The 24254-nt window shown below is 46.0% G+C and overlaps 2 protein-coding genes across 3 annotated transcripts in view; both read right to left on the reverse strand.

The window, feature by feature from the left end:
- Positions 1–1007: 1007 nt before the first annotated feature.
- On the reverse strand, positions 1008–18816 carry CDKL1 (cyclin dependent kinase like 1). Its single transcript, XM_065683556.1, has 9 exons — positions 18512–18816; positions 13207–13328; positions 10825–10897; positions 8578–8668; positions 7625–7825; positions 4339–4421; positions 3744–3800; positions 2970–3125; positions 1008–2067 (listed from the first exon to the last, which is right to left on the reverse strand). Exons 1-9 carry the CDS (start codon positions 18677–18679, stop codon positions 1960–1962), a joined length of 1059 nt encoding a protein of 352 aa, XP_065539628.1. The 5' UTR covers positions 18680–18816; the 3' UTR covers positions 1008–1959.
- Positions 18817–20381: 1565 nt separating this feature from the next.
- MAP4K5 (mitogen-activated protein kinase kinase kinase kinase 5) overlaps positions 20382–24254 on the reverse strand; it is a 71626-nt gene continuing 67753 nt past the window's right edge. For both annotated transcript variants that reach the window (XM_065683261.1, XM_065683260.1), the window contains one exon: positions 20382–23711. In XM_065683261.1, the coding sequence (XP_065539333.1) occupies positions 23624–23711 (88 nt within the window). In that variant the 3' untranslated portion in view covers positions 20382–23623. The remainder of the gene's footprint in view (positions 23712–24254) is intronic.

Consider the following 24254-nt stretch of genomic DNA (forward strand, 5'->3'; position numbering starts at 1 on the left):
TTGTGGAATGGGAGCTCTTTACTCTGAGAATCTCACCTGGTTTTAATAAAATAGCTTAAGGGCCTTTTGTTAGTGTTCCTCAGGCTTTGACTCACATGTCTTTGTTTAAGTGAAGTGATCTACAAATAGGCAGTGTAGTCTCCTTGTAACCACTGAGCTGACAAACAGAACATTGAGGTGTTTATGGAGAATCAGGGTCTCTCAGATAGTGTGTATTTATGGAGAAATGGGGTCTCTTGCATATGCCCTTGCACGCATTTTTTCTGTATGTGGAGCTGGACTAAATGAGCCTGGTGTACCTCTTTAGTTGCATTCATATCACTCCTGCTAAGTAACAGAGTGATTCATCCTCAGGAAAAATACAGTGGTTTTAGTCAATTCCTAGGTTTATCGTAAGGGAGAAGGGCAGCAAACAGCAACTCCAGGAAAGCAGATTTCCCAGCAGTGCCTCAGACATGACAATCTCTGCATAACTGAGCACCTCTTGTCCCTCATTGCCAGCTTGGCTGCAGAAGTAAATGACTCCAGGCCCTGGAAAGGACATTTTGTACTACCTGCAATGTGGGGCTGATTCTTTGTGGCATCTCCCAGCGCAGAACAGGCAAGAATGGTGTCCCTATAGCCTGTGCTGTGCCAGGCTGGTTCCAGGAGGCCACCGCCAGGCTGTCAGCTGCTAGTAACAACCTGTGGGTGCTGCAGTGCCTTGCACATACTGAGGATGAGATGGCTGAACATCTGTGCAGAAAATCCTGCAGTGCCACAGCTTTCTGACTGTAATCAAAACTACTGAGGCACAAAATGTACAAGATTAAAATACATTAAATTATAACACAAAAGGTAGACAGACACACTCTGTAAGGATATGGCACCTGTCCCAATGAAACTGCTTTACCAGTTGTTGAACACAGAACAGTATTGAGGAAAGAAAACATTTTTTGCTCTGTGTTTTAAGTAAAAAGAGGATGTTTTGCCCAGTAGTAAAACTTTATACAGTAAAACACATCCAGTAAATTGGCAAAACAAACTACATTTATTCAAAATCAACACAACAGTATGTCGTAAGATTACACAAAACCTATAAATCATTCTAATACATGTTGCTTAGGTAGAATTCCTTCCTGCGTCTGGCCAGTGTTATAAATGATATTCATGAATTAGTTTTGACAAAAATTATTTCTGTAACACTACAGGCAAGTGATTTTGCTGCTGATGGAGACAGCAAATAAAAATGAGCTCCTAATGCAAAGAAGAAACACACAGGAGAAGCTCTGAAAAGACTAAATAAACAACAGGTTGTATTGTTTCTATGTTCTCCTGGTAACAGTGCCCACTGAGCCTTCCACTAGGTCTGAGTCATTACCAGTACCTTTAACACTGCGTGATCTTTAAATGTGGTAGGAAAGAGACATTTCTTTAGACCCCTGCTACTTCAGCAGGTTTGGAACTTACTCGACCAGTCAGGCAGCCTCCCACCAGCCTTGGCCCCCCACACCACCCATACCCTCCTCTACTCCCACCAGCAAGGCATTTACAGTTCCTCATGGGATCAGTGACTCCAAAGCAGCGTTACTGCTTTGACACAGCTGGACTCTGATTGCTTTGGCAAGGCTGCAGCTCTGCTGACCGGTCTGAAATACAGGGATGAACAGGCAAAAGGTTTTAAGCTCGCACTGCAAGCACTGGATTGCAGTAATCCTGAACTGGCACACAACCACAAACTGGTACATAACCATGAATTAAAGCAAATTAAATGTATTTTCCTTGGTACACAGAGCACTGACTAGCAGGAGCTTGGAGTTCTCTCTGTGCGTTGCTTCCGTTACTGACCCAGAGTACATCACAGACCACTTTTGTGTATGTCCTAACAAGCAGTAATTTTGTTTTCCACCATTATTCCTTTTATAAATTGTGAAATGACTTGAACTTTGATAAATGAATAGTTTTTAATCTGCCATCCGATTAGATGCTAGGGAAATGATAGTTTGATTTTCTTGATTTGCAGCAGTACTTCTTGGTGTCCAACGCTGGTAGTACGTTACTACTGGTTAACTGAGGCAGGTACTGTAACTGAAAGAAAAGTTACATAGTGTGTATTTGTTTGAAAGGAGACTAAAGCATGCACTTCATTTTTTCAAATGGTATATAAGCTATAACTGTATTCATCCTGTAATCCTGTGCTTTTCAAATGAGGAGTTGCGGAGCTGGGCTTCTACAACTGGACCAGAACCAGAACAGCTCATTAAAGTTCTTTCTTCCAGTCATCCAGGGCAGAAAAAATATTATTGTTATATCCCATGCCATAGAAATAGAAGAGGCAAGTCAGTCTGATCCAGGAATTTATACGCTGTAACAGTTCTCCATCCCACACCTCCAACCTCCCTGCTGTCATGGGGAATGTGGCTCGCAGGAAGAAAGAACTGAACGCCTCTCCTCCAGAGGCTGGACTGGAGACTTGGGCTGGCGTCTGGAAAGACTGAACTGGGAAACATGTGCTTGGCAGAAACACCCAGTGCATTGTGTAACGTCTGGAACCACATAAGGGATCACATCTCATCAGCAGTTACAAACAGAACTGGGCATTTTTGCCATCTTCATAACTTGGAATTCAAAAGCACTAAAAAGATACCAGAGAACTCCAAATTAAACCAGCCACACCAGCCTGTCCAGTCTGTCCAGCTATGCTGCTATTCTTTGTCAGGAATGCACATTCCTGGATAAACCTGATCTTTCACGTGATGTGCTGCTTACCCCAGCGACTCAGTGGAGCTGCACGCTGAATTCAGTTTGTACTGAGTTACTCTTTAGCCAAGAGGTTAATCTTCTCCTTGGGCTGAAATTAAGATGGGTCCAAGGCAGAAGCTCGCTCTCACCGTTAACTGCCCCCATGAGCCCACCTCCTGCAAACCCAACAATGAGAACCAGGCCCTTCCTCCGGTACAGAACATGAAATACGACTGTGAAAATGTTACCCCTGGCACATGCTTTTGAGTCAGCCGGGCTGGTTTCCGAGCTGTTTTTCCATGTTCTTTGCCCAGATCCGCTGCTTCCCTAATGCTGTCAAAGTAGGGGTGCTGCAGCAGCTGCTCACAGGTCTGCCTCTCTGCAGGGTCCATACGAAGGCAACTCTTAGAAAAAAGATGAAGTAATGGATCACATGAAACACCTTTTAAGCAGGTCTGCACAACTCACCAAGCCAACGACTATTCACACGGATACAGCTGTTAATATTTTTCTTAATGGATTCTAAGAGTGGCTTTCCAGAGTCAGCACAAGGCATGCGAAGCAGCCAATACCCAACAACTGCCACAAGGCAGTACTAGAAATTGCAGCTAGAGGGACAGTTGCAATTGGATGGTGTAGCAAACTTCAACAAACAGTTCAGCCCAAAACCTTCATTTGAACTGAACAACTTTCTTAAGCAGGGGACTTCACTATGGCACTAGTCCTGTTGTGCCAGTGTGCAGCGTAGCCAGGACTGTCCACAGCTGCACCTTCTTGTTAATGTCACCATCCTCACAGTTTCCATTCACTGCATCTTACTAAGGGAATAATAAGTTTTGCACCTCCATGGTAAAAAGGAGTGGATTAAAAGTCCTCTCCAAATCTCCTCCAGCTCTGCTTTAAAATGAATTTCTGATAATTCAGTAGCTGACTCTCGAACTGTTTACCAGCTGATAAGCAAAACCAGGCTGCATTTGCTAAGTCTTGGTGCAAAGCTCCTGCATGAGTGGTAGTTTTCTTACCTTCATGAGAGCTAGAGCAGAGTATGAAATACGAGGGAATTTCATTTCTAACGGCTCCTGGAGAGAAAACAACAGTGAGTGTACTCAGGTTAGCAAGCTTTGAATTCATCAGGGTACAGAGGACCAGCTTTCCACAGCAATGTGACCTGTACCTCGCAAAACATGTCTCTCACTTCACACACTTAGAGGAATGCTGCTGGCATTACTGAGGACGGGTAGGTTGGCTGATGTGCCACCAGAACCAGGGCAAGGAGCAGAGATTAAGCATTTCTGACTGCTTTTACACAGGATATTGGTTAAAATGTCACGAGAGGGGTTCACCCACCTCCAAATACACTGGTGTACACTGGCAAAGGAGAGGGCAAAACTTTTGGACAGAGAAAAAATGCTGTGCAGCAAAGGACTGGTCACACTGAGCAAGCGAGGCTTTTCCAGCTCTGATTCCAAAGCAGACAGCATGTGTACTTTGAGTAGAAAGAAACAGGAACACTTCTCTGTCTGAACACTTCAATCTCTTTAGCACTACAGACTGCTGGTTAGCACTGCACAGAGATTGCTTAGGCTCAGGGGAAGTGCATCTGGACAGAGCTCTTACCATGCTTTCCGGGTCTGGAATTCTTATCCCACTGAAGAACTGGTTGGTGCTGAACACCTGCTGGTGCCTGGGAATCAGATCCCCTTTGACCAAGAATGAAAGTAAAAGAGCAAAGTTGGATTAATTTGCTAGTTTTACAGAGCCTCCATTAAACAAGCTGACAAGGCTGACGCCATCCAAGAGAATGTCTGAAGAGATGGAATAACATCAAGTGAGCTGATGAAACGTTCTTTTGCAAAAACTAATGTCCACCTCTAACACTGGTGATCCCACAGCTGTGTGACTGTGCTGAAGGAAAGCCAGGGCCACAGAGCTCCAGCTGCCCCTGGTCACAGCTGCCCAGGACCTTGTGCTGTGAACAACTCAAAGAAATTCCACTGGTGGGAGGAGGTTTTGCAGCAGCAGTAGCCAGCTACCATGCACTGGTGAGAAACTCAACATGATCTGGCAGTGTGTGCTTGCAGACCAGAAAGCCAACTGTGTCCTGGGCTGCATCACCAGCAGCTTGGCCAGCAAGTTGAGGGAGGGGATTCTCCCCCTCTACGCCATGCTTGTGAGACCCCACCTGCAGTCCTGCATCCAGCTGTGGGTCCCCAGGGTAAGAAGTATGTGGACCTGCTGGAGCGAGTCCAGAGGAGGTCATGAAGGTGTTCAGAGGGCCAGAGCACCTCAGCTCTGGAGACAGGCTGAGAGCTCGGGCTGTTCAGCCTGGAGAAGAGAGGGTTCTCTCCGGGGAGACCTTAGAGCAGCTTCCAGTACCTAAAGGGGCCAACAAGAAGCTGGAGAGGTACTTCTGACAAGGGCCTGTAGGGACAGAACAATGGAGAATGGCTTTAAACTGACAGAGAGCTGATTTAGAGTATATATTAGGAAGAAGCTCTTCCCTGTGAGGGTGCCAAGGCACTGGCACAGGGTGCCCAGAGAAGCTGTGGCTGCCCCATCCCGGCAGTGTTCAAGGCCAGGTTGGACGGGGCTTGGAGCAACCTGGTCTAGTGGAAGGTGTCCCTGGCCATGGCAGGGGAGTGGAACTGGATGAGCTTTAAGGTCCCTTCCAACCCAAACCATTCTAGGATTCTATGATCTTCCAGGCTCTGTGTTGTGTGGCAGATTGGCTTTTATGAACTGAGGCCACTGCACCTGGAGGCCTAAAAAATACACATTTCTATGTATCTATCTCCCCATAACACCCTAACACCTGATCTGATCCTATCACTGCATTATCTGAGTAACTGCAAATTTGGATGTGCACTAGCAAGAAGACCCTTTGGCAGAACACCAGGGAATGAGGTGGGCAAGGCACTAAGTTGCATAAACACGTCTGCTCTGTGCCAGCTCCTGAATCTCTGCTCTGTGCTGACTGAACTCTAGATGTGTGTATCAGTGAACAGGAGAACATGTTTCAGCATCATAGCTAGAGGGTGCTGTGCAAACACCTACGAGGATCTGAAACTCCAGCCATGGCACATCACCCAGCCTCAGCCAGGGATCCTTCCCAAAGTATTAAGCAGGATCAGACCAGCAGCTACCTCCCCTGCTCACATCAGACATGATGGACCAATCCTGGGCTCTGAGGAGCAACTGGCAGGAGCCACTGTTTGTTTTGGAGGTGGCCATCTGGCAGCGTGAGCAGCATTGTTGATGTGCTCTCTGGGAGGGAGGGTGAGGCAAGCTCTGCTGGCCTGCTCTCCAATGCCAATGCTGTGTTTCAGCATTTTCAAAGGCAAAGGGTTCCCAAGAGGCAGCCTGTCTGCATAAACAGTTGTGGCTTCTCTGACTGCTGGAAGGGGACAGGCTAACCACAAGTGTTCTAGCTTCATTAAAATTTAACTCATATTGGGTGAAATTATTTCTCTGCACTCCTGAGGATGTTGTATAGAAAAGAGATTAAATGTAGCACCAACAGGAGCAAGCTGTAGCTTTTTCCCAACACAGCTTCATGTCTCTTTCTTGAAGCTTAGAGCAGCTCAGAGCAAGCTAAATGTTAAAATCAAACCTGTAACAAAAGAGCCAAACTACCATAATTACACAGCTTTGGCCAAGGAGCTTTTCTCTGTAAAGGCTGCCTCAGTCCGTCACCTGGATCAAAAGGGAATTTCTTCTGGCTGAAACCTTATCATCAAAAATAAATGATAACTTACTTAACACTGGCACAAATGTATTCTGGAGGATGAAGCAATCAACGTTGAACTGCTTTTCCAGCTAAGGAGCTTTTCTGTTTAAAGCCATTAGTCACCTTTATAGTTTTATAAACTGCGCAGTAAAACCTACCATTTTCAGTTCATTTCAACAAATTTCAACTAAAAGTGAGGAGTTGCTCCTTTCCACCTGAGAAATCAGATGCTACGCATCAAGATCAAACTGAATCAATGAGACAAGATTAATTTAAGTGTTATACAGGTAATGGCTCTTTTATTTAACCCCTGTTCCAAATATGGAGCAGCTCCTAAAATTCCTTGGAAGGGGAACGGACAAATTTCAGTGTTCACACTCTCTTTCCCAAGCACACAGCTATGCACAGGCACTGGCAATGTTTATGAGACCTCCAAAGCTGTGATAAACTAAATCCAACTATTTGTTATCTAGAGGCAGGGACCACTTTGCTTGGTACCAAACCTTGAAAAATACCTGGATCTTTCTAACCTTTATGCAAAACATCCCTGGTCCTTTCTGATACATGCACCCCATTTTTCTATCTGTGTGGGGACAGCTGAAGATGGGCAGGACAGCAGCAGAGATGGTTGCTCCTATGCCTCCTGTGCAGGGCTGGCCTTATGCTCATCACACCCTGCACCACCCCAAAAGAGCAAGAGAGGCATTTGATGGTCACCCAACACATCTTACATCTTTCTTAACCCACCAGGCTCCAGAGCCAGCTTCCCAGAGACCACCACAGCTATAGAGACTAGAAGGATGGTCTTGGGCAGTTTGCAGGCAATGATCCTGCTCACACAGCCCTGTCCATTTCAGCCACAGTCTGGCACTGCTGGCTCTCACAAGCTGAAGCCACAGATCTTTTTCTGAAGAACAGTCAACACCCATGTAGATGCCAACTTTGTTTCCCCTGGACCTGCAGCAGCATCTGTCACTCCAACTACACCATCTCCTAACAAGATGTACACATGTACGTCATGTCAGTAAAACCCAGCTCCTATAAAAAGGGAGAGATCCACTGGGTAAATTCACCTCCTGGCTAATCCTGATTTCCATCACATAAGACAGTCCTCCAGGCAAACTCCAGTCCTGCCGAAGGCATCAGGAAGGTCGGGGCTCTGACCAGCACACTTACCCAGGGTTCTCCGGATGAGGTACAGCTGGTCAACGTCAGACTTGCCAGGCCACAGGGGGACCCCAGACAGCAGCTCTGCAAAGACGCAACCTATTGCCCACACGTCCACGGGAGGCCCGTACTGGTTGTCTCCCACAAGTAACTCTGGAGAGCGGTACCACCTGGTAGCCACATAGTCTGTGTAATAATCACTTGGACCAGCTAGGTTTGGGTCAGGAAGGAGAGAAACAAACAGGAATATAGGATCAGAACAATGAAGATGAGCAGCCATAAGCTGGGGTACCTCCTGGGCAGGCAATAGCTACATGAACAGAATGAGTCACTGGCCACTGGCAAAACCCAACTTTGGAAACACTTCAGATATGGCAAAAATCAAGACCGCATTTTTCTCCAAATGAAAATCTGCAGAGCTCCACAGCAGGGCCCTGCATCAGACAGTGGTCAGTTCTCAAAGCCCATGTGATTTGTCTGAACAAGAGCTAAAAAAACCCCAGATTAGGGGGTTTATTTACCATGGAAAATGTGAGACCATTGTTTGCAGAGACAGTGCCTTCTGCCAGAAGGGCTCCTCCTGCCAGGGAACTCCAGCTGTGTCTCCAGCATTGCATAAGCAACGGCTGGGCAGCTCCAAGATGTCCAAGGCCAACTTCCACTTACCAGTGCCAGCACCACCAGCAGTTCAGCTGCACCAGCAGGGAGCTCAGGCCAAGTTTGTTTACACAGGCACTTGGCATCTCAGTGCTTGGGCTAGCTCCCTTTAAACTGGTTTGTGGATCTCTACCCGGCCTTTAGCAGAACTCCTCTGTGAAAACATGCCAGCCTTTATACAGGATGATTTACACATGCATCAGACAAAGACAAGTGAGTCTTTACAGATGTTTGGAAGCCTGATCCTACACTTCCTTTCAGCTTTCAAGTGTTAACAACCTGTGTAAGTAGCATGTGGCACTCACTCAGTATGCGAGCAAATCCAAAGTCACAAAGTTTGATGACCAAGTGCTTTGTTATCAAGATGTTTTCTGGCTTTACATCGCGGTGGATGCACTGGAAATGGAAAAAACCCCAAGGTTAGAAGCAAGTCTTTAACTTGGCCATCAGATAAAGAACCTCTTAATTCAGCCACCCAGCCCTTGCACATTGTGCCAGGCAATCATTCCTGCTGAAAGAGAAGATGTAAGGATTTCTTAACAGCAGCTAAAGCTACGTCCTGCTCAGGACGATTACCCTGCATATACCCCACCTTTGGGATGAGGCACTGCAGGCTCCCAGCTCCAACTGCATAGCTTTGTATCACTTGGACAACACCAAGTCAGCTCCGCAGAACCAGCTGGGAATCTGCTAGCAGGAGGAGTGAAGTTTGCATAAAAAGGATTGTTGTTAACCTGGACCTCTGCAAATGCAACTCATTTGAAACAGCTATGCAAAACACACTCCTAAAGAAGGGACTTGGGTTTACAAACACGTAAGGAGATCCTAATGAGAGGTGTTTAGGTGCTTTAGGATCTCGGACAAAGTCCATGAACTGTATTTACTGATAATCTAGTAGACAAGCAAGTGATTTTGCTGGCAAAACTTACAGATGAGATGAAGACTACATTTTATATACAGGACTTTATCTATCCCTGCAGATGCCAGAGCATGCCTGGTATTCCTGCTACTCAGCACAGGTGAGACACATCCAGAGTTCTGTGTCCAGCTTTGGGATCCTCAGTAGGAGGAAAATGTGGGCATACTGGAGTCACTCCAGTGAAGGGCCACTAAAATGATTCAGGGATTGAGGTATCTGATATTTACGGAGAGGATGAGGGAGATGGGACCATCATTCATTCAACATGGAGAAAAGAAGGCTCAGGGGCGATCTTATCAATGTGCATAAATACCTGATGGGAAGAAGTAAAGAAAACCAGGTTGTCCAGAGAGTCTGTGGAGCCTCCATCCCTGGAGGTACTTGAACCCTAACTGGAAAAATCTGAGTGGCCTGCTCTGGCTGCCCAGCTTGAGAAGGGGGTGTGGATGAGATTATCTCCAGGGGTGCCTTCCAACATCAGCAATTCTGTGATTCCTGGGAGGTGACCTCGCTTGCTGAAGGTTCACAATAACTGAATTTGGGCTTGGCAAAGAGTTTCTACTGATCAAACCAGCAGCAACCTTAATTTCTTCCGCCAATTTACAAAAGGTGTTCTCTACTGAAATCACCAGGGTCTAGCTTGCGTTGTCCCTCCCCTACCATCACCTCAGGTCAAACACATCAGACTTTTCCAAGCTAAGCTGGTAGATTACTGTGTCTCCTCCTGAGGACTGAAATGCTGCTTGTTAAACCGGTGTCATGGAGTTCCAAAAAGGGCAGCTGCATAAAACTTCATTACCTGTGATCTACAGCTGGTCAGACTGCAGCATCTCATTGTTCCCTCTGCTTTAAAACTCCATTAAATCTTTCAGACTGAGTGGGAGAATAGAAAAAAGAAGCAAAACAACAAATCTTGGAAGCAAGACAGACCTATGGCCAAGTTCCTGTGGTTCAACTGGACATAATTCTCCCAGCAAAGACAAAACACCCATTCCAGACCGATCTCCTGCTCGACTCTTAAATCTCACACATTGGAAAATAAGCAAAACCAATGACAATTACAACTAAGTTTGCCTACAGAACTTCTACAAAAGTCTCCTTTCTTTCCCTGCTTCTTAAAGCATCCCTACTGCTTTCTACAAAGTATCTGTCATTCACAGAACACTCATCTCCCTCCAGAAAGCAGAAGAGGGGTTGTAAAACTGGTTTATTGAATATAATACTTGTAGCTTTTTTAGCTGGTGTCGATTCAATACCTACGACTACCAAAGAAGGGCTTTGTGTAAAATCAGCAGGACCTTGCTCAGGTCTCAGCTGATGAGATGTTAAGCCAGATTTCTAAATGTCAGTGGCACAGGGAACACAAAGGGATATATGCCTGCTCAGCCTGGAGGCTTATCCAAGGTCATTAGTGCAAATCATTCCTTGACAGCAAACCCAAGGGACCTGCGTGATAGGGAATGCAGCTGTTGTGGGTATAAACCGGTATTTCAGATATATGTTTCTTGTTGAAAACAGGAAATTTCATCTGACTTCATTCCATGAAAACCCTGTCATCAGGAAAACGGCAACAGAATCTCCATTCCTCCAAGGCCACATTACAGCAATCAGTAGTGCTGCTTAGGGGACTTACATTGTGTTTATGGCAGAAGTTCACAGCTTGGAGGGTCTGCCAGATTATGCTCTTCACTAGATGTTCCGGCACCCTGTTTTTGAAAAAGCACATTTTTATTTTGGCCATTAAAAATAACTTCACTATCGCAGGAAAAAGGAAGAAGAGGCATTTTGAGTGCTAACACTGCACAGGATTCTGTGAGTAAACCCATCAGGATCAGGTCAGAAAACTTAGAGAAAAAACACTAGGCACATTTTCTTACTATAAGTAAGTTACAAGAAAAACACATAATAAGCCTCAGTTTGTTGATCTTCCAGTGCAGGGAACCTGTCATGCTGGGCTGCTGGTGGTGAAGCCTGTTTGTACCTCTTACCAGGTTTCAGAGCTGAGGCTGAGGTGCATCCCTGCACAAAGCAATGCTCTCCTGTGAGACTGCCCTTCAAGCATCACAGGAGCATCAAAAGAACGTCAATACCACTTCCAAATCCAGTCAGTGCAACAAGATACGAGGATTTATGTCTGGTAAGAGCATGCCAACATGTCTGGTACCACTCAATCACAGCCAGCATGAAGCCTGCCAGCTGATGACCACACATCAACGCATGAAAGTCCGTATCAAATCCTGCCTTGTGGCTGTGCTTAGCAGCCACGCTTCCTGACAATCCCAAAACACCAGCAAGCATTTCTGCCTCTGCAGCTGCTCAGAGTTGGAAGTGGTGGAGTATTCAGGGTATAAATGCATGACTTGCAATGCTGTCATGTCACTGATTGTCCAGAGTGGAGAGGTGACCAAAATGGGATGGGGAAGGATGTTTCTACAAGAGTATAAAGCTCTCCTTCTGGTTGCATCTCCTCTCCTTCCCTCCAGCAGCGGACAAACACTTCAGAGAAAGAAAACTCTGTGAAAGATCCAGCCTCCTCTCCTCTCTTTCAATTACCGTGCAACAGTTCTTAAAATTCCTTGTCTGCCTGTGTCTTTAACAACCTCAGGAAAAGAAGAAGTGACAATCTTGGCACTTCCAAACTCAAATACCATTTTATTTCATGTGTTTAATGCTGAAAAGCTTCCAATTCATCACAAATTAAAAACAAAACAAAACAAAAAATCCAAAAGAATACGTGGGAATTCTGGCTTTTTCTTTAAGGCACCTTCTGCTGACAGCACTGAAGATCTTGCTTAGACAGTGCTGTTGCAATGCTGGAGTTTCCTTGCAGAAGCATCCTAGAGCACCCTGAGAGTACTGTGCTGACAGCCTGACAAGGGGATGAAGTTGGTCAAATGACCTGGGAACATGATGCAAAGAGGTCTGTGCCCACCTATCTTAATCCTGACCACAAAACACTTGACCATCTGCCATAGCAAAGATCAAAAGCAAAGTATGCAACCAGGCGTTACATGTTCATTCACACTGGAGTTGTTCTGATGAATAGAAAGTAAATGTGAAGTATTTTCTTCAGAGAGGGTTATCCACCCTCTCTTCAGATTCCAGGTGAACAGGTTCAAACTGTGATGAAAGTTGCTCACCAGCTCACAAAGACATTTGCTATCAGCGTGCTCCATTTTCCTTCTAGAGCTCCCAACAAGGAAGAAAGAGAATAACAGGCTTTGTTTACTCAACCCCCAAGTAGTCTCCTGCAGGCAATTCATTCAGCTCCAGGCCTGTAAAATGATTTATGAACTTCTGCTTAGCATTTCCACAGCACCAAGTCACTATGAATAATTAGGGACAATGTATTAAGTGGGAGTGTCATTTATAATGTGTGAAAAGAACAAACCCTGTCCTGGAGAATGTTCCTTCTCTCCATGTAGCTCACACTGTGTGCAAGCACCTATTAAGGAAGAGGGTATCTGACCAGGGAGTTCACTGAGGCTGTGCAGAGAGCTGCAGGCACAGCTTATGGTAACTCCTGCCACCAACACATACTCCTTACCACTGCAGCATCACTAGAAGTCACTGGTCTGTCATACAGATCATCAGTGACATTGCTACAGACTTGTATATTTGGGTGCTCAGTGACATTGCCCGTGTGTCCACAGCCCACAGGGATGTGCAACACACCAGATGGAATGCCCGCCTCCCACTGCAGACCTAACCTCTTTGCAGTGAGACACAGGATGCTCCCAAGCCATTTGGGTTTGCTGCTGCCAAACCAGCCAAAGAGCACCCAAACGCTCAGGCTCGATGCTCCAGTCTCCTTGGTGAGCAGCACACAGAGGCTCATACACAATTCTTTTGGACATCATTGCTATATCACAGGAACAAAGCAAATCCTGGGCACTGGGCTGGGAAACCTCTCCTGTACTTAACGAAATTCCTCTGAACACTCTACAGAGCAGCAACACCACAGACACCCCTTAATCCTTTGTTCAAAATTCTCAGTAAGAAACAGGCCACTCACCCCTGGGGGTGCTTGTCCAGCTCATGGAGAACTGTGTGGTCACAGTATTCGAAGACCAGATGCAGCCTGCGTTTCCTCCTGAACACTTCCAGCAGGTTCACTAGATTGGGGTGTTTCAGTTGCTGTAACACACAGTGGATGGAGTGGTTAGTTACTGCACAGGGGAGTGGGGTAAAGAGGTGGGACAGTGCTTTTGCCCCCAAGGGTCTCAATTTCTTAAGCTGAAACCTTTTATACAAGCACAAGACAACAGGAAGAAGCAGCTCAGCTATAGCTCAGCCTCTGGCGTAGTTATTTTAGGAACTGACTGTGGGTAACAAGTCAGCTTGGCTTGTACAAGATGCTCATAAATGCAGAATTCCTCATGGTGTCCACAGCTATTCCATCAGCGCCTTTCACTGTACATATTCAGCCTCCGAATGCACCACAATGAAGAGCAGCTCTCCCTGGAGAACAGCTTGGGAAATCACACATGTAAGAGCCTATAGAAGGCTAACATAAGTTTAGCAGAAACCAAGAGCTCCTCTAGTAAGTCTAAGTAAAGCAGGTGGGCTCAGCTTCACCTCCTTATTGTCAGAATCTGGGCACGTTAATTAGGAGAATTTTTATTGCTGCTCCCTCCTCTCCCTTTTAATCCACTTCATGTGCTCATACCAAGGCTTCCTCTCCTGGGGAGCTGAGACAGCTTCTTCCCACACACAAAGCTTGAGCACAGCATGGTTGTTCAAACACACCTTGCAAGAGGTGAGGGTGGGCATTACTGAAGCTTCTTGTTTCCTGTTCTTTTACCCACATTTTGAGGGAGTGCTGGGAGAGGGCTTGAATCAAGGGGCACAACACAGTGCTTGGAAAAGAAAACAAAAAAAAGCCAGACCCAGCTGAGAAATGCTATTTCTTTTCTAATGACTCATGGAACCATCCCCTCTGCTTGCAGGGACCTGTATCCACCAGTGCTTTGCTTGACCAAGGCTTAGAACAAACACGTTTCCAAGCAAGAAGGCTTGAAAGGGCATCGCCTAGGAGTTACGCTAATGCCGCCTTCTAATGTGCCTGTGAGCCACCTGGGAAAGCCTGCAAAGTGGAAGGAAGAGTCAAGACTAGAGAAAGCTGTAAGGGGTCCCAACTGAGGAATGCAACTGTTTGGAGAAGCACCCAGTTAACCCCAAGGAGCTCTGAAATCCACAACTTGAATCCCAAGGCTAACCAGTGAGCTCAAGTAAAACAGCAGGTCAGTAGAAAACCCCACCATACCTCATTGCCAGTCTGTCACGACAGGAGGGACATGGCAGAGGCCATTTCAGTGCTCCAGTGGGCACTGTGGGACCCCTTGCAAAATGTAATTTTATGCAAGCATGTCACTATAAAAGCCTCTTGAAAAGAGAGACATTTCAGGGAGCTCACTGCCTCTGGAGGACATCATGCTGAACCCAAACTACACTGAGCCCATATGCCAACAACACACAGCATCCCTGGTAATGTGCAGGTGGCTATTCCAGTCCTGCAAACCAGCACCAAGGAGCTGGTCTGTCTAAACAGCATCTCTTACTACGTATGTTGCTTGTTCCTTCAATTCTGCCCACACTGTGTAAACCATCTGCCAAGATCAAAGACCTTCACACCCATCTGGATCAAATCTAGATTACAACCAGGACCTTCTGAGCACTTCTTCAGTCCTCCATGGTGTTTTTACAATGAGTGCCTTCCCTCTGTAGCAGGAGGTACCCAACAGTGTCAGCAGGGGCTGACCTTCAGTGTACCCTTCTCTGTCCTGACCATGTTTCCTAACCTCACATAATGGACTTCTCTGCACACCCTCAGTTCCTATGGCAAGGCTGCTGAGCCACAAGGGAGGACACTTGTAACACTTCTCAAACTTCCTATCTACCTAGCAGTATCTCCATTCTCACCACTTCCTTATTCACTTCGAAAAAGATGAACAAATACAGAGAACAGCCTGCAAGCCTGCTGAAAATTCCAGCAGTGACAGCAATTCTCCCAGGAATTGTGTGCATGCCATGCTATCTATCCTGTTAAGCATGTTCACATAGAACAAAGCACCTACTTGCCACGTGCATGTTAGAGAAAGCCCAGTCTACCAGTTCAGACTCCCCCACAGAAGTCAGAATGCTGCTGTGGCTCTGAATGCCCAGACCAGTAGCTCCTGATACACTGCATAATGCAGAGCCTTCCTTTTCCATGCATTTGGCGTGTTGGCATATTATGTTCTCAGATCAGTGATAACAGATCAGAGATATCTGAGAGCAAGCTGGGCCTCCATCAACTATGCTGGGTAACAGGCACCTGATTCCTCTGTTACCCTCAGCAGATCTGCCTGCCAGCAGAGACAAACTGCTGGGCACAGCAAAGCCTGCCAGCAAGAGGGAGACAGAGGAGATAACCTCTGCAGTGCTTACATTCTACTTTCAGAGAGAGGTGAGGATGAAGTAATTCCCAACTGATTGTACAGCAAGAAGAAACTTAAATCAACAGTAACAGATTGAGATCTCTGGAAAACCTCTGGCAGTTACAGGCTGGTTGCGCGGGTCAGGCTTCAGAACATGCTGTGCCTGGGAGCATGTCTGTGCTGGCTATCAGGATGTGTGTGGAGCGGGGTTTCTGGAGAGAGTAAGCCTGGACTTGGAAGCACCCGGGCTCTCCAGGCACTTGGGTTCACTGGGCTGGGCCAGCATCTCTTCTGCAGGCAGGCATGCACACAAAGCCACTGTTACCCTAACAATGTCCCTGTCAGGTAGAGTGGTGTTTCAGAGACCAGTTTCTAAGGCTACCAAAGCTGCCAGTGGCTGGTTGCTTGCAGCCCTAGGATGAGCATCCCCTCCCTGTCCCCCACTTAGGTGACAAGACCACATGTCACCTTCCACAGAAAGGTCAGATGTCTGACATGGGCTTTCCCCCAGAAGTTATAAATTCTCCCATGCTAAGATAATAGGGATTATTTTCTATTTTCTATAGACACACAGCTTTGCATTGCATGCAATGTCAAAGCTAAAAACTGTCAGCCTTCATGTGAAGGCTGGGGGACAACACCCTTCTAGAAACAGCAGCAGTGATGGGGTAACACACAGACTTGCTGTTTTCACATATTTCTGGCCTTTCCTATGGAATGAGGATCACGCAGGGTGCTTCAAGACTCTGCATACCACCACGCTCTCCCATCCCACCTCCCATGGCTTCCGGCCATCAAAACCCCTTTATCTGTAAGGTGTTTACCATGTAGAATAATAATTTATAAGGCCTTACAATTTTGCTGATGAAACACAGTCTCTCTACACCTTGACACTTGTTGCCTATGCCAGGAAATACCTCAACAAACAAACAAACAAACTGTTACTATTTACAGAGGAAAAGTTGAAAAGCTACTCCAGCAGGTCTGCACTTGTTAAAATCAACAGTGCCCCGACACAGATCCTGCCATGGCAGCAGTGTCAGCTTTGGACCCTGAAGGAAGATGCACTTATCATCCGCATTAAAAGCAACTCCTGCAATTATTTTCCTTTTTTGATCTTTAATATAATTTATATCTTAATGCATCTCCAGCCTTGTTTAACAAAGCTACTTGTCATCTGTTTGCTTCAGATCAAGGAACTATTAATTTTGGGAAAGAAATTCTAAATAAAATGGAACATATTTCCCTGTGGATTTCTGTCAGGTTTTGTTAACTCCAAAATCCTAAATCATTGACTGTCTACAAGCATGCATTGTGTCTAATCTGAATGACACTTTTCTTGTAAAAAGGAGTCCTACTGGAAGCCATTATTTCAGAATGTATAATAAACCAACATGCTGTCAATATGGTTCTTTAATCAGTGTTTTAAAGCTATGGCTCTTCTGCATGGAAAAGAGAAAGCTGAAAATGGAGAGATGATGGAGGTGTAGAGTACCCAGAAGAAAAGGGAACAATTCTCCATTTCTTGGAATACACAACTGAGGGTACCATGGGCCATCAGCAAGTTTGTAACAAATATAAAGACATTTTTTCACAAGACATTGCTAAAGTTGTGGCACTCACTGCCTCAGGAAACCACGGAAACCAAATGAACACACCAGTTCAAAAAGAGATGGAACAAACTCCAGTCTATGAACGTCTGATAAGCATGAAGCAATGGGTACAGCCTCTGGATCTAGAAACATCACCTGAAAAATAGGTCTGTGAAAGGAAACCTTACCCCATCTTCTCCCTCTTTCTCCCAGGTTTCTCCTCATTTCTGCATGCTTGATGGACTTCGGCTCTAACTTACTGCAAATGTTCTCATGCTTTTATTTTACCAGAAAAATAAACACAGAGGCTTAATAAGTAGCCCATTTCTATGTGAGGATACGTCCTCAGGGAAAAGTCAGGAAATGATTAGCCAAGACAAGGTGCTGCCATGGTTCACAGGTGCAGGTTCTAGGGTTGCTTCCATGTGAGGTGAAAAACTCTGAGCCTACACAGCCCCTGACATTCAGTACATGGCTGGATACTGCCTGCATGTCAGGGTCTGACACTGTGGATCCCCCACAGCCAGGGGCTGAGGAAGGGTGCTATAAGGAGGAGCTGGGGCAGATTTATAAAGGAGAGCTGTGCCCCCCGGCCGGCCCCACCTCATGCCATCCGGGATGACCTTCTGTTCACACACTTTACCAGAGCTCCAACAGCCCCTCTCTCTGGGGGGAACCTCCCAGAGACAGAAGGGACCGCTGCTGGCCCGTCTGTTACACAGGGTGCCGGCAGCGCACTGAGGGCAGAGCTGTGCCTGTACCCGTCAGCACATCGCTGCCTGCATGGGGGACACAGCCCGGGTCAAGAGGGCACAGCGATGACTTGGCTGGTGCTCCTGCACCCGCGCCGGCAACTCGCCCTCTGCAGTGTCCCAGCTCCCACCTGCACCCATTCTCTTTGATGGGTGACAGCCTGGGCTGCGGAGGATCACCTCCACCCCGAGGCGTGTCCGTGCCCCGCCAGAACGGTCACACTCGCACCCGCACTGGCTTTCTGCCAGAGACACGGACAGACTTGGGCACTTCACATCCCGCCCCGTCACATCCCGCCTCCTCGCTTCACCCCTCACGACGCCCCGTCTCTTCACGGCTGCCCTCATGGCCCTTCTCACGGTGCCCCGAGCTTCCTCCCTCACACCAGCTCCCTGGCAGCTCCCTCAGGGCCGCGACGGCGGGGAGCAGTCCACCGCCGCCACACCGGGAGCAGTGCCGCCCGCGGCGGAGCCCACCCTCCCCAGCCGGCCCCGGGGCGGCGATGGCGAGAGGGGCGCGGAGAGCCAGCGGGGCCGGGCGCCCGCCTGCCGCCCACCTTCAGCATGCGGATCTCGCGCAGGGCGATCTTCCTGATCACCGGGTCCTCCTCGGACTCCAGGAACTTCTTGATGGCCACGATCTGGCCGGTGTCCTTGTTGCGGCACTTGAAGACGACGCCGTAGGAGCCCTCCCCGACCTTGCCCAGCTTCTCGTACCGCTCCATGCTGCGGATCCGGCGCGGCGCCGCAGCTCCCTCACCTCAGCGGGCCCAGCAACGGAGCCAGCGCCCGCCGCTACCCTCGCGGCACGGGCAGCTGAGCCGCCCGCCCTCCGCCAGCGCTATGGCTGGGGCGGGCCCTGAGGGAGCCGGGGCGGGGGGGGAGCCTCTGGCGACGCCGTGTGGGAGGCGCCTGTCGCCGGGACGCTGAGGGGAGCGGGGGAGGAAGCTCCCTGGGGCCCACAAAACCGGGAAGGGGGCCATGGCCGCTCTCGGGGACATGGGAATCTCCGAGTGCCTCAGGCCTCGTGTCCCACAGCTCCACTCTGCCTTCTCCGCAGTTGCACAGCGGCCGCTGTTTTCTACCGATCTCCCTGGAGGCTGGGGGAAGAGGGAACACCTCCGCGAAGCGGGCAGCACCCGCGCTCTCCTGTAGCTGCCTCCGAGGGTCAGCACCTGCTCCCCAGCGGGGCCTGGCTGCCGCACAGGGTAAGGGCTGGCCTCTTCGGGAAGCACAGGCATCGCGTGGAGCGCTGGCTCAGCGACATTCCAGCTCCACGGTCGGTGTGGGGCCTGGAGGACATTGCATTTCCCTGGAACATCTCTGCCCTGTACAGTTCAAGCACCTCAAGTGTCTGCCATCTCATGAGTTTCCGCCCAGTGAGCATTTCCATCTCTTACCTCGGCATCACCTATCCTCATGCAGGTGTTCAGGACCCTAGCTCTTTAGCCATTTCCTTGTACCCTGATGGAACTTTTCTGGTGGCCATTGCTTCCAGTAATAGATTTTGCAGACACAGACGTCCCATACAAAGGCAGAGAAAATTTGGGCTGTTCAGCCTGAAGAAGGTTGCAAGGAGACCTCATAGCAGCCTTACAGTATCTGAAGGAAGCCTACGGGGAGACTGGAAAGGGACTCTTTGTCAGGGAGTGTAGTGGGGTAATGGGTTCAAACCTAAAAAGGGAAGATTTACGTTAGATATAAGGAAGAAAATCTTCCCTGTGAGGGTGGTGAGGCACTGGAACAGGTTTGCCCAGAGAAGCTGTGGCTGCCTCATCCCTGGCAGTGTTCAAGGCCAAGCTGGATGGGGCTTGGAGCAACCTGGTCTAGGGGAAGGTATCCCTGCCTATGGCAGCAGGTATGATCCTAAGGTCTTAAATGCACAGGTGGCCACTACACAAGAGCAAGGCTTGTACAAACTGCTGTATATCCTGCTGAGGCCAAGCTGTGTCCAGGGGCGGAATATCAAATGCTCACATTCGTGTTTTCTTTTTCTAAGCAACCCTCCTTTATTGCCCACCAGCCACCTTGCCATCTGCCCGATGAACCAGGCACAAGGTTCTGCTTGTGCTGGCACAAGCCAGCCTCTGCTTTTCAAGCTGAGCAACTCACAAGGGGTTCCGTGGTGACTCTAGGCAACTGGCAGCAGGGCTGTGCTGGAGCAGAGCGGTGGGTAGCACAAAGCTGGAAAGGGTTTGCCACTGCTAACCTGATTTCTCATTTCTGCACTATCCATAGATCTCCCTTTCCTCTGGTCAACCGGCTGTATGTGGGTGATGTCATGTGGCTCCAAAGCACCCAGCAGGATTGAAAAGAGTATTCAGCCCCAGATCACGCCCTCCCACTGCCATAAAACCTGGAGCCCAGCTGAATTCTTTTGAGATATGTCTGATAAGGTATTGTTCCCAGCAAGTCTACCACACCGCATTTAGGTATCAAATAAAGCAGAGTTTATTTGGCATAGACTGAAATGAACCGCAACAGGAATTTATGTAGAACAAAGCCTAGTTATACAAACTGGAATGAGTGCAGTTAAGAGTTTCAGTTACAATCTAATGGCTAAACAAGGTAAAAAGTACATTTCAGAAAGTCTCCCAGTCTTGTCCTTTTCATTCCGAGATATAGTGGCTCACTGATGCGTTGTACCTTTCATCTTTTAAAGAGATGTCATCACAATTACAGTCATATTTTTCAGTCACAATGAATTTGGTTAGGAAATGAGAAAAGACTAATCGACAGGCTGCTCTTCAAATATTGTCTGCACTTCAAAGAGCACTGGGATCCTGGTTTTAAGGCTTTCAAGTTAAATACATAAGCCTTGTGCATCAAATAATTAATACTTTAATAGCTGTTGAAAGAGTGATGAAGGGTTGAGCTAGCTTTTGCTTTATAAACTCCAAAACCACACAGTAGGCTTTTTCAACCCTGGTTGAAATGTTACAAAAACAAAGATACAGACAATATTAGACTAACTTAAAACAGTCTAACAAATACAAATTAGACTAGTCAGAGTCACTGAGACTGGCCGGTTCAGCTATGGAACATGCAAATCTGTTGTGCTATACCCCTCTAAGAGTAAGAATTGAGGTTTTACCCTGGGAAACAGTATCTTGCAGATCATGTCAAAAATGCCACTGTCTATAAAAATCAGACAAAGCATTTCAGAATATGCCATTACAAACACTTCAACAGCTAAAAAAGGAGGTTTGCTTAAACAAGAACTTTCCTAGATTAATTTTTTTATGATTCAGCAAATCACCATTCATGTCATTCAGAGAAAAATACTTTTGGTTCATTATTTTTGCATGACAATGTCATGACCTAACAGTTACTTACTCCAGTTATTCCCCATAAATATTCATATTTTATTTACATTTTTTTCTAGTCTTTTAGAGATCATCTTTATGTTTTCAAAAATGAACCCAAAATTACCTTCTGCAGTGAATGAGGTAAATTAAGTGAAAGCGCTTGCTCTACATCTACACCTGGTGCTTCACTTTCTCTTCATTTTTTTTTTTTAAGTCATTGTAGACTAGAAGTTATACCATTTGAGGGTTAATCATCAATCACTGTTACCTATGGAGAAGTAAGTTCAGTACTAAAGAACTCATGTTCTTTAAAACACAAAAATTGCATGGCCTACTTTTAATACTGCAGATCCAACTACACCTGACCACTTAAAACATTTTTAATATATTATTTGTGGACTGTTTTTTATCTCTACACTCACTATTTATTAAACTTTGCTTGCTGTTTCAAGAAGTGAAAAGCTTGACTTGATTTCAGTATCAAGTAAATAACAAGAATTAGTTTTGAATGACAATGCTAAGTGGATAAAATGCTAAATTGTGTGCAGGTATTTTTTCCCTCCCAGACCCTCAGAACAACACAAAACTCCAGCTGTACCTAGTAACAAAAAGACATTACTAAGTCATCACGTGTGCTGAGTTAATTCTGTCAATGTTAAATTATGAATCATGTAGTCTGATGCCTCAGCAGACAACCCAGCACCCCATTCCTCAGGTTGCGAGTTAAAGACCAAACCACTCTGGCTCTGCTGTGACAGCAGAGCCCCCAGACAGGCCAAGCTGCTGTAACACACTTACCTTTACTGCTTTATTACAATGATCGGTGAAACTTCTAACCTCTCTTTCCTAAGGCAGCAGTACGCTGTCAGATTTAATTTAAAAACCCCTCAGTTCAAATGTTCATGAACTGCTGCTGTGTCTGCCTACGGACCATGTTTACCTACATCAAAGCTAGCAGATTAATGTGAGGTAGTAAAACCAGATGCTATCCTGTAGTCAGTCTGTATTTCTATGTAATGGTACCTCAAGAATTGTAATTAATGAGGAAGACAAAAGGAACCGATGTGACTCTTGAATGGAGAAATGAAGAGAGAAAGAAAAGTGCAGGTGACAAATAGGGAAAGGGGAAAAGTGATGAAAAGCTTGAATATAGAATACTGGTTCTTATCATATTTATTTATACTACACAGCTGGGGAAATAACCATTTCCAAATAACCCTCTGACTGACAACATTTGGATGCTGTACAAAAAAAGAAGCTTGTAAGCTCAGTTATCCCTATAGGCTCCCCTCTGGAATAGCATAAATAAACTATACGTCATGGGCAGTTTGATACATGATACTTTCATTCATTAAGGATGATAACCAGGTACAGTTTCCCTTTCACGTCACAAGGCTTATCCCTAATTTATGAAAATAAAGCATATATATTTTGTACATTTTTTTATATATATAAATATATATATATATAAAAAAAATACACACTGCCGGTCAACTTAACACACATGCACACACATACATATGTATCCTGAACACACCCACCCAGTAGCAACATGTCTAATATCAATATTCTATTTTGTGTACACACACCCTACAGCTAGTAAATAAGAAAATCCCTTTTATGGCAATTCTGCAGGCAAAAAAATCAATACAAAATATTTTGTTGTACAAAACTGCATTTTTACAAGATCAACCGACATTGTAACATTCCCCTCAGTAATGCACTACATCCCTACAAGAAAAAAAAAATCAAATCTTTATACAATTGTAAAAAAAAAAAAAATAAAAAAAATTGTAAGCTGCTCTGCAACCTTCCTTTGCTAAGAGTTAGATACATTACACCATTCTAGCAGCAGATTAATAAATAAGGATTAAATAATCTATTATACAAAGCCATACTGAATGGCAGATTTAAAACCAAAAAGCTTTGCAGATACTTTCACTTTCTACACAAATCTGTTTTATTAAGAATAAGACTCAGTATAAAACAGGGAAACAGCCAGCACTGTATCTGTATCTACAGAATGTAAGGAAAATCCAAGGGAAGTAAAATATTTAACAGTTTATGGCACCTTTACTGCATAACACTTTTTTAAAGGCTCTGTTTCCCTGTAACTAATGAGTAAAGGGCTATCTATCTCATAGCTTTTATTAAGCAAACTCAGTATAACCAACCACACAGTGGCAAAAAGACAGAACCAGCTGTTCCCAGCTGCAAAAATGTATTGATTTCCACCCTAAACCAACATCATTTTAATGTCAAGAAAAGAAAGTCACAGTCCTGTTTGTATTGAGTTTCCTAATGCTTCTTCATTCCTCGTGTGGCAAATTCACTCTGTTATTTGCTTTAGGTTACCGTTGCTTAGTAACTATTTTCATGTCCAGCCAAGATGTAGAGATTGCTGTGTGCAGTCGGATTTTCTGTGGGCCTGCTTTCTAACACTACCACTCTGCAAGCAAACACAAACAGAATCCAAAACTGTTAGTAACAAAATACAAAGCACATGGTGCTACCACTGAGGAGGAATAAACTTGTTGCTCACAGGTTTCTACAGATCGGAGGGACAGAGGTTCACCTAAATATTGTGGGTACTTTATTTTTTAAATCAGTTGCCTCATTTTCCAGCATCACTTCTGATAAAAACAGTAAAGCGGAATAAACAAGGAACAGAGGACTAGAAAAAGCTTCTTGAACCAGAATCTGCCCCTCTCAACTACAGGTACACACAATGTGTTACAAACTTCTTCCAAACTGACATCCTCCACCTTCAGGTAAGTTATGTCCTCTGCTTCTGTTGGAAGTCCTCTCAGATCCAGAGTGTTGTAAGGAGACACAACCCTCCTATCATCTATAGCCCATAATATCCTACACCTTGTGATAATCATCAGCCATTACCGTAAACAGTTTTCCTCTCTTCTAAATATTTATCAGCCGATGGGTTCGTAGGAAACACTCAACACCAACTCAGCCTTTCTCCTGCTGGATCATGTTC

Source organism: Lathamus discolor, chromosome 6 (assembly GCF_037157495.1).
Source record: "Lathamus discolor isolate bLatDis1 chromosome 6, bLatDis1.hap1, whole genome shotgun sequence".
Lineage (NCBI taxonomy): Eukaryota > Metazoa > Chordata > Aves > Psittaciformes > Psittacidae > Lathamus > Lathamus discolor.

What these genes read in the sequence shown, in the direction of transcription:
- CDKL1 (XM_065683556.1), bottom strand. Translation starts at nt 18,679, where the DNA reads ATGGAGCGGTACGAGAAGCTGGGCAAGGTCGGGGAGGGCTCCTACGGC. An exon ending in GCGAGATCCGCATGCTGAAG is followed by an intron (nt 13,329 to 18,511) that starts GTGGGCGGCAGG and finishes TGTGTGTTACAG; the next exon opens with CAACTGAAACACCCCAATCT. An exon ending in CTCAAAAGCATGTGCCAGGG is followed by an intron (nt 2,068 to 2,969) that starts GTAACATTTTCA and finishes CTTTTCTTTCAG; the next exon opens with TTACAGTACCTGCCTCAGTT.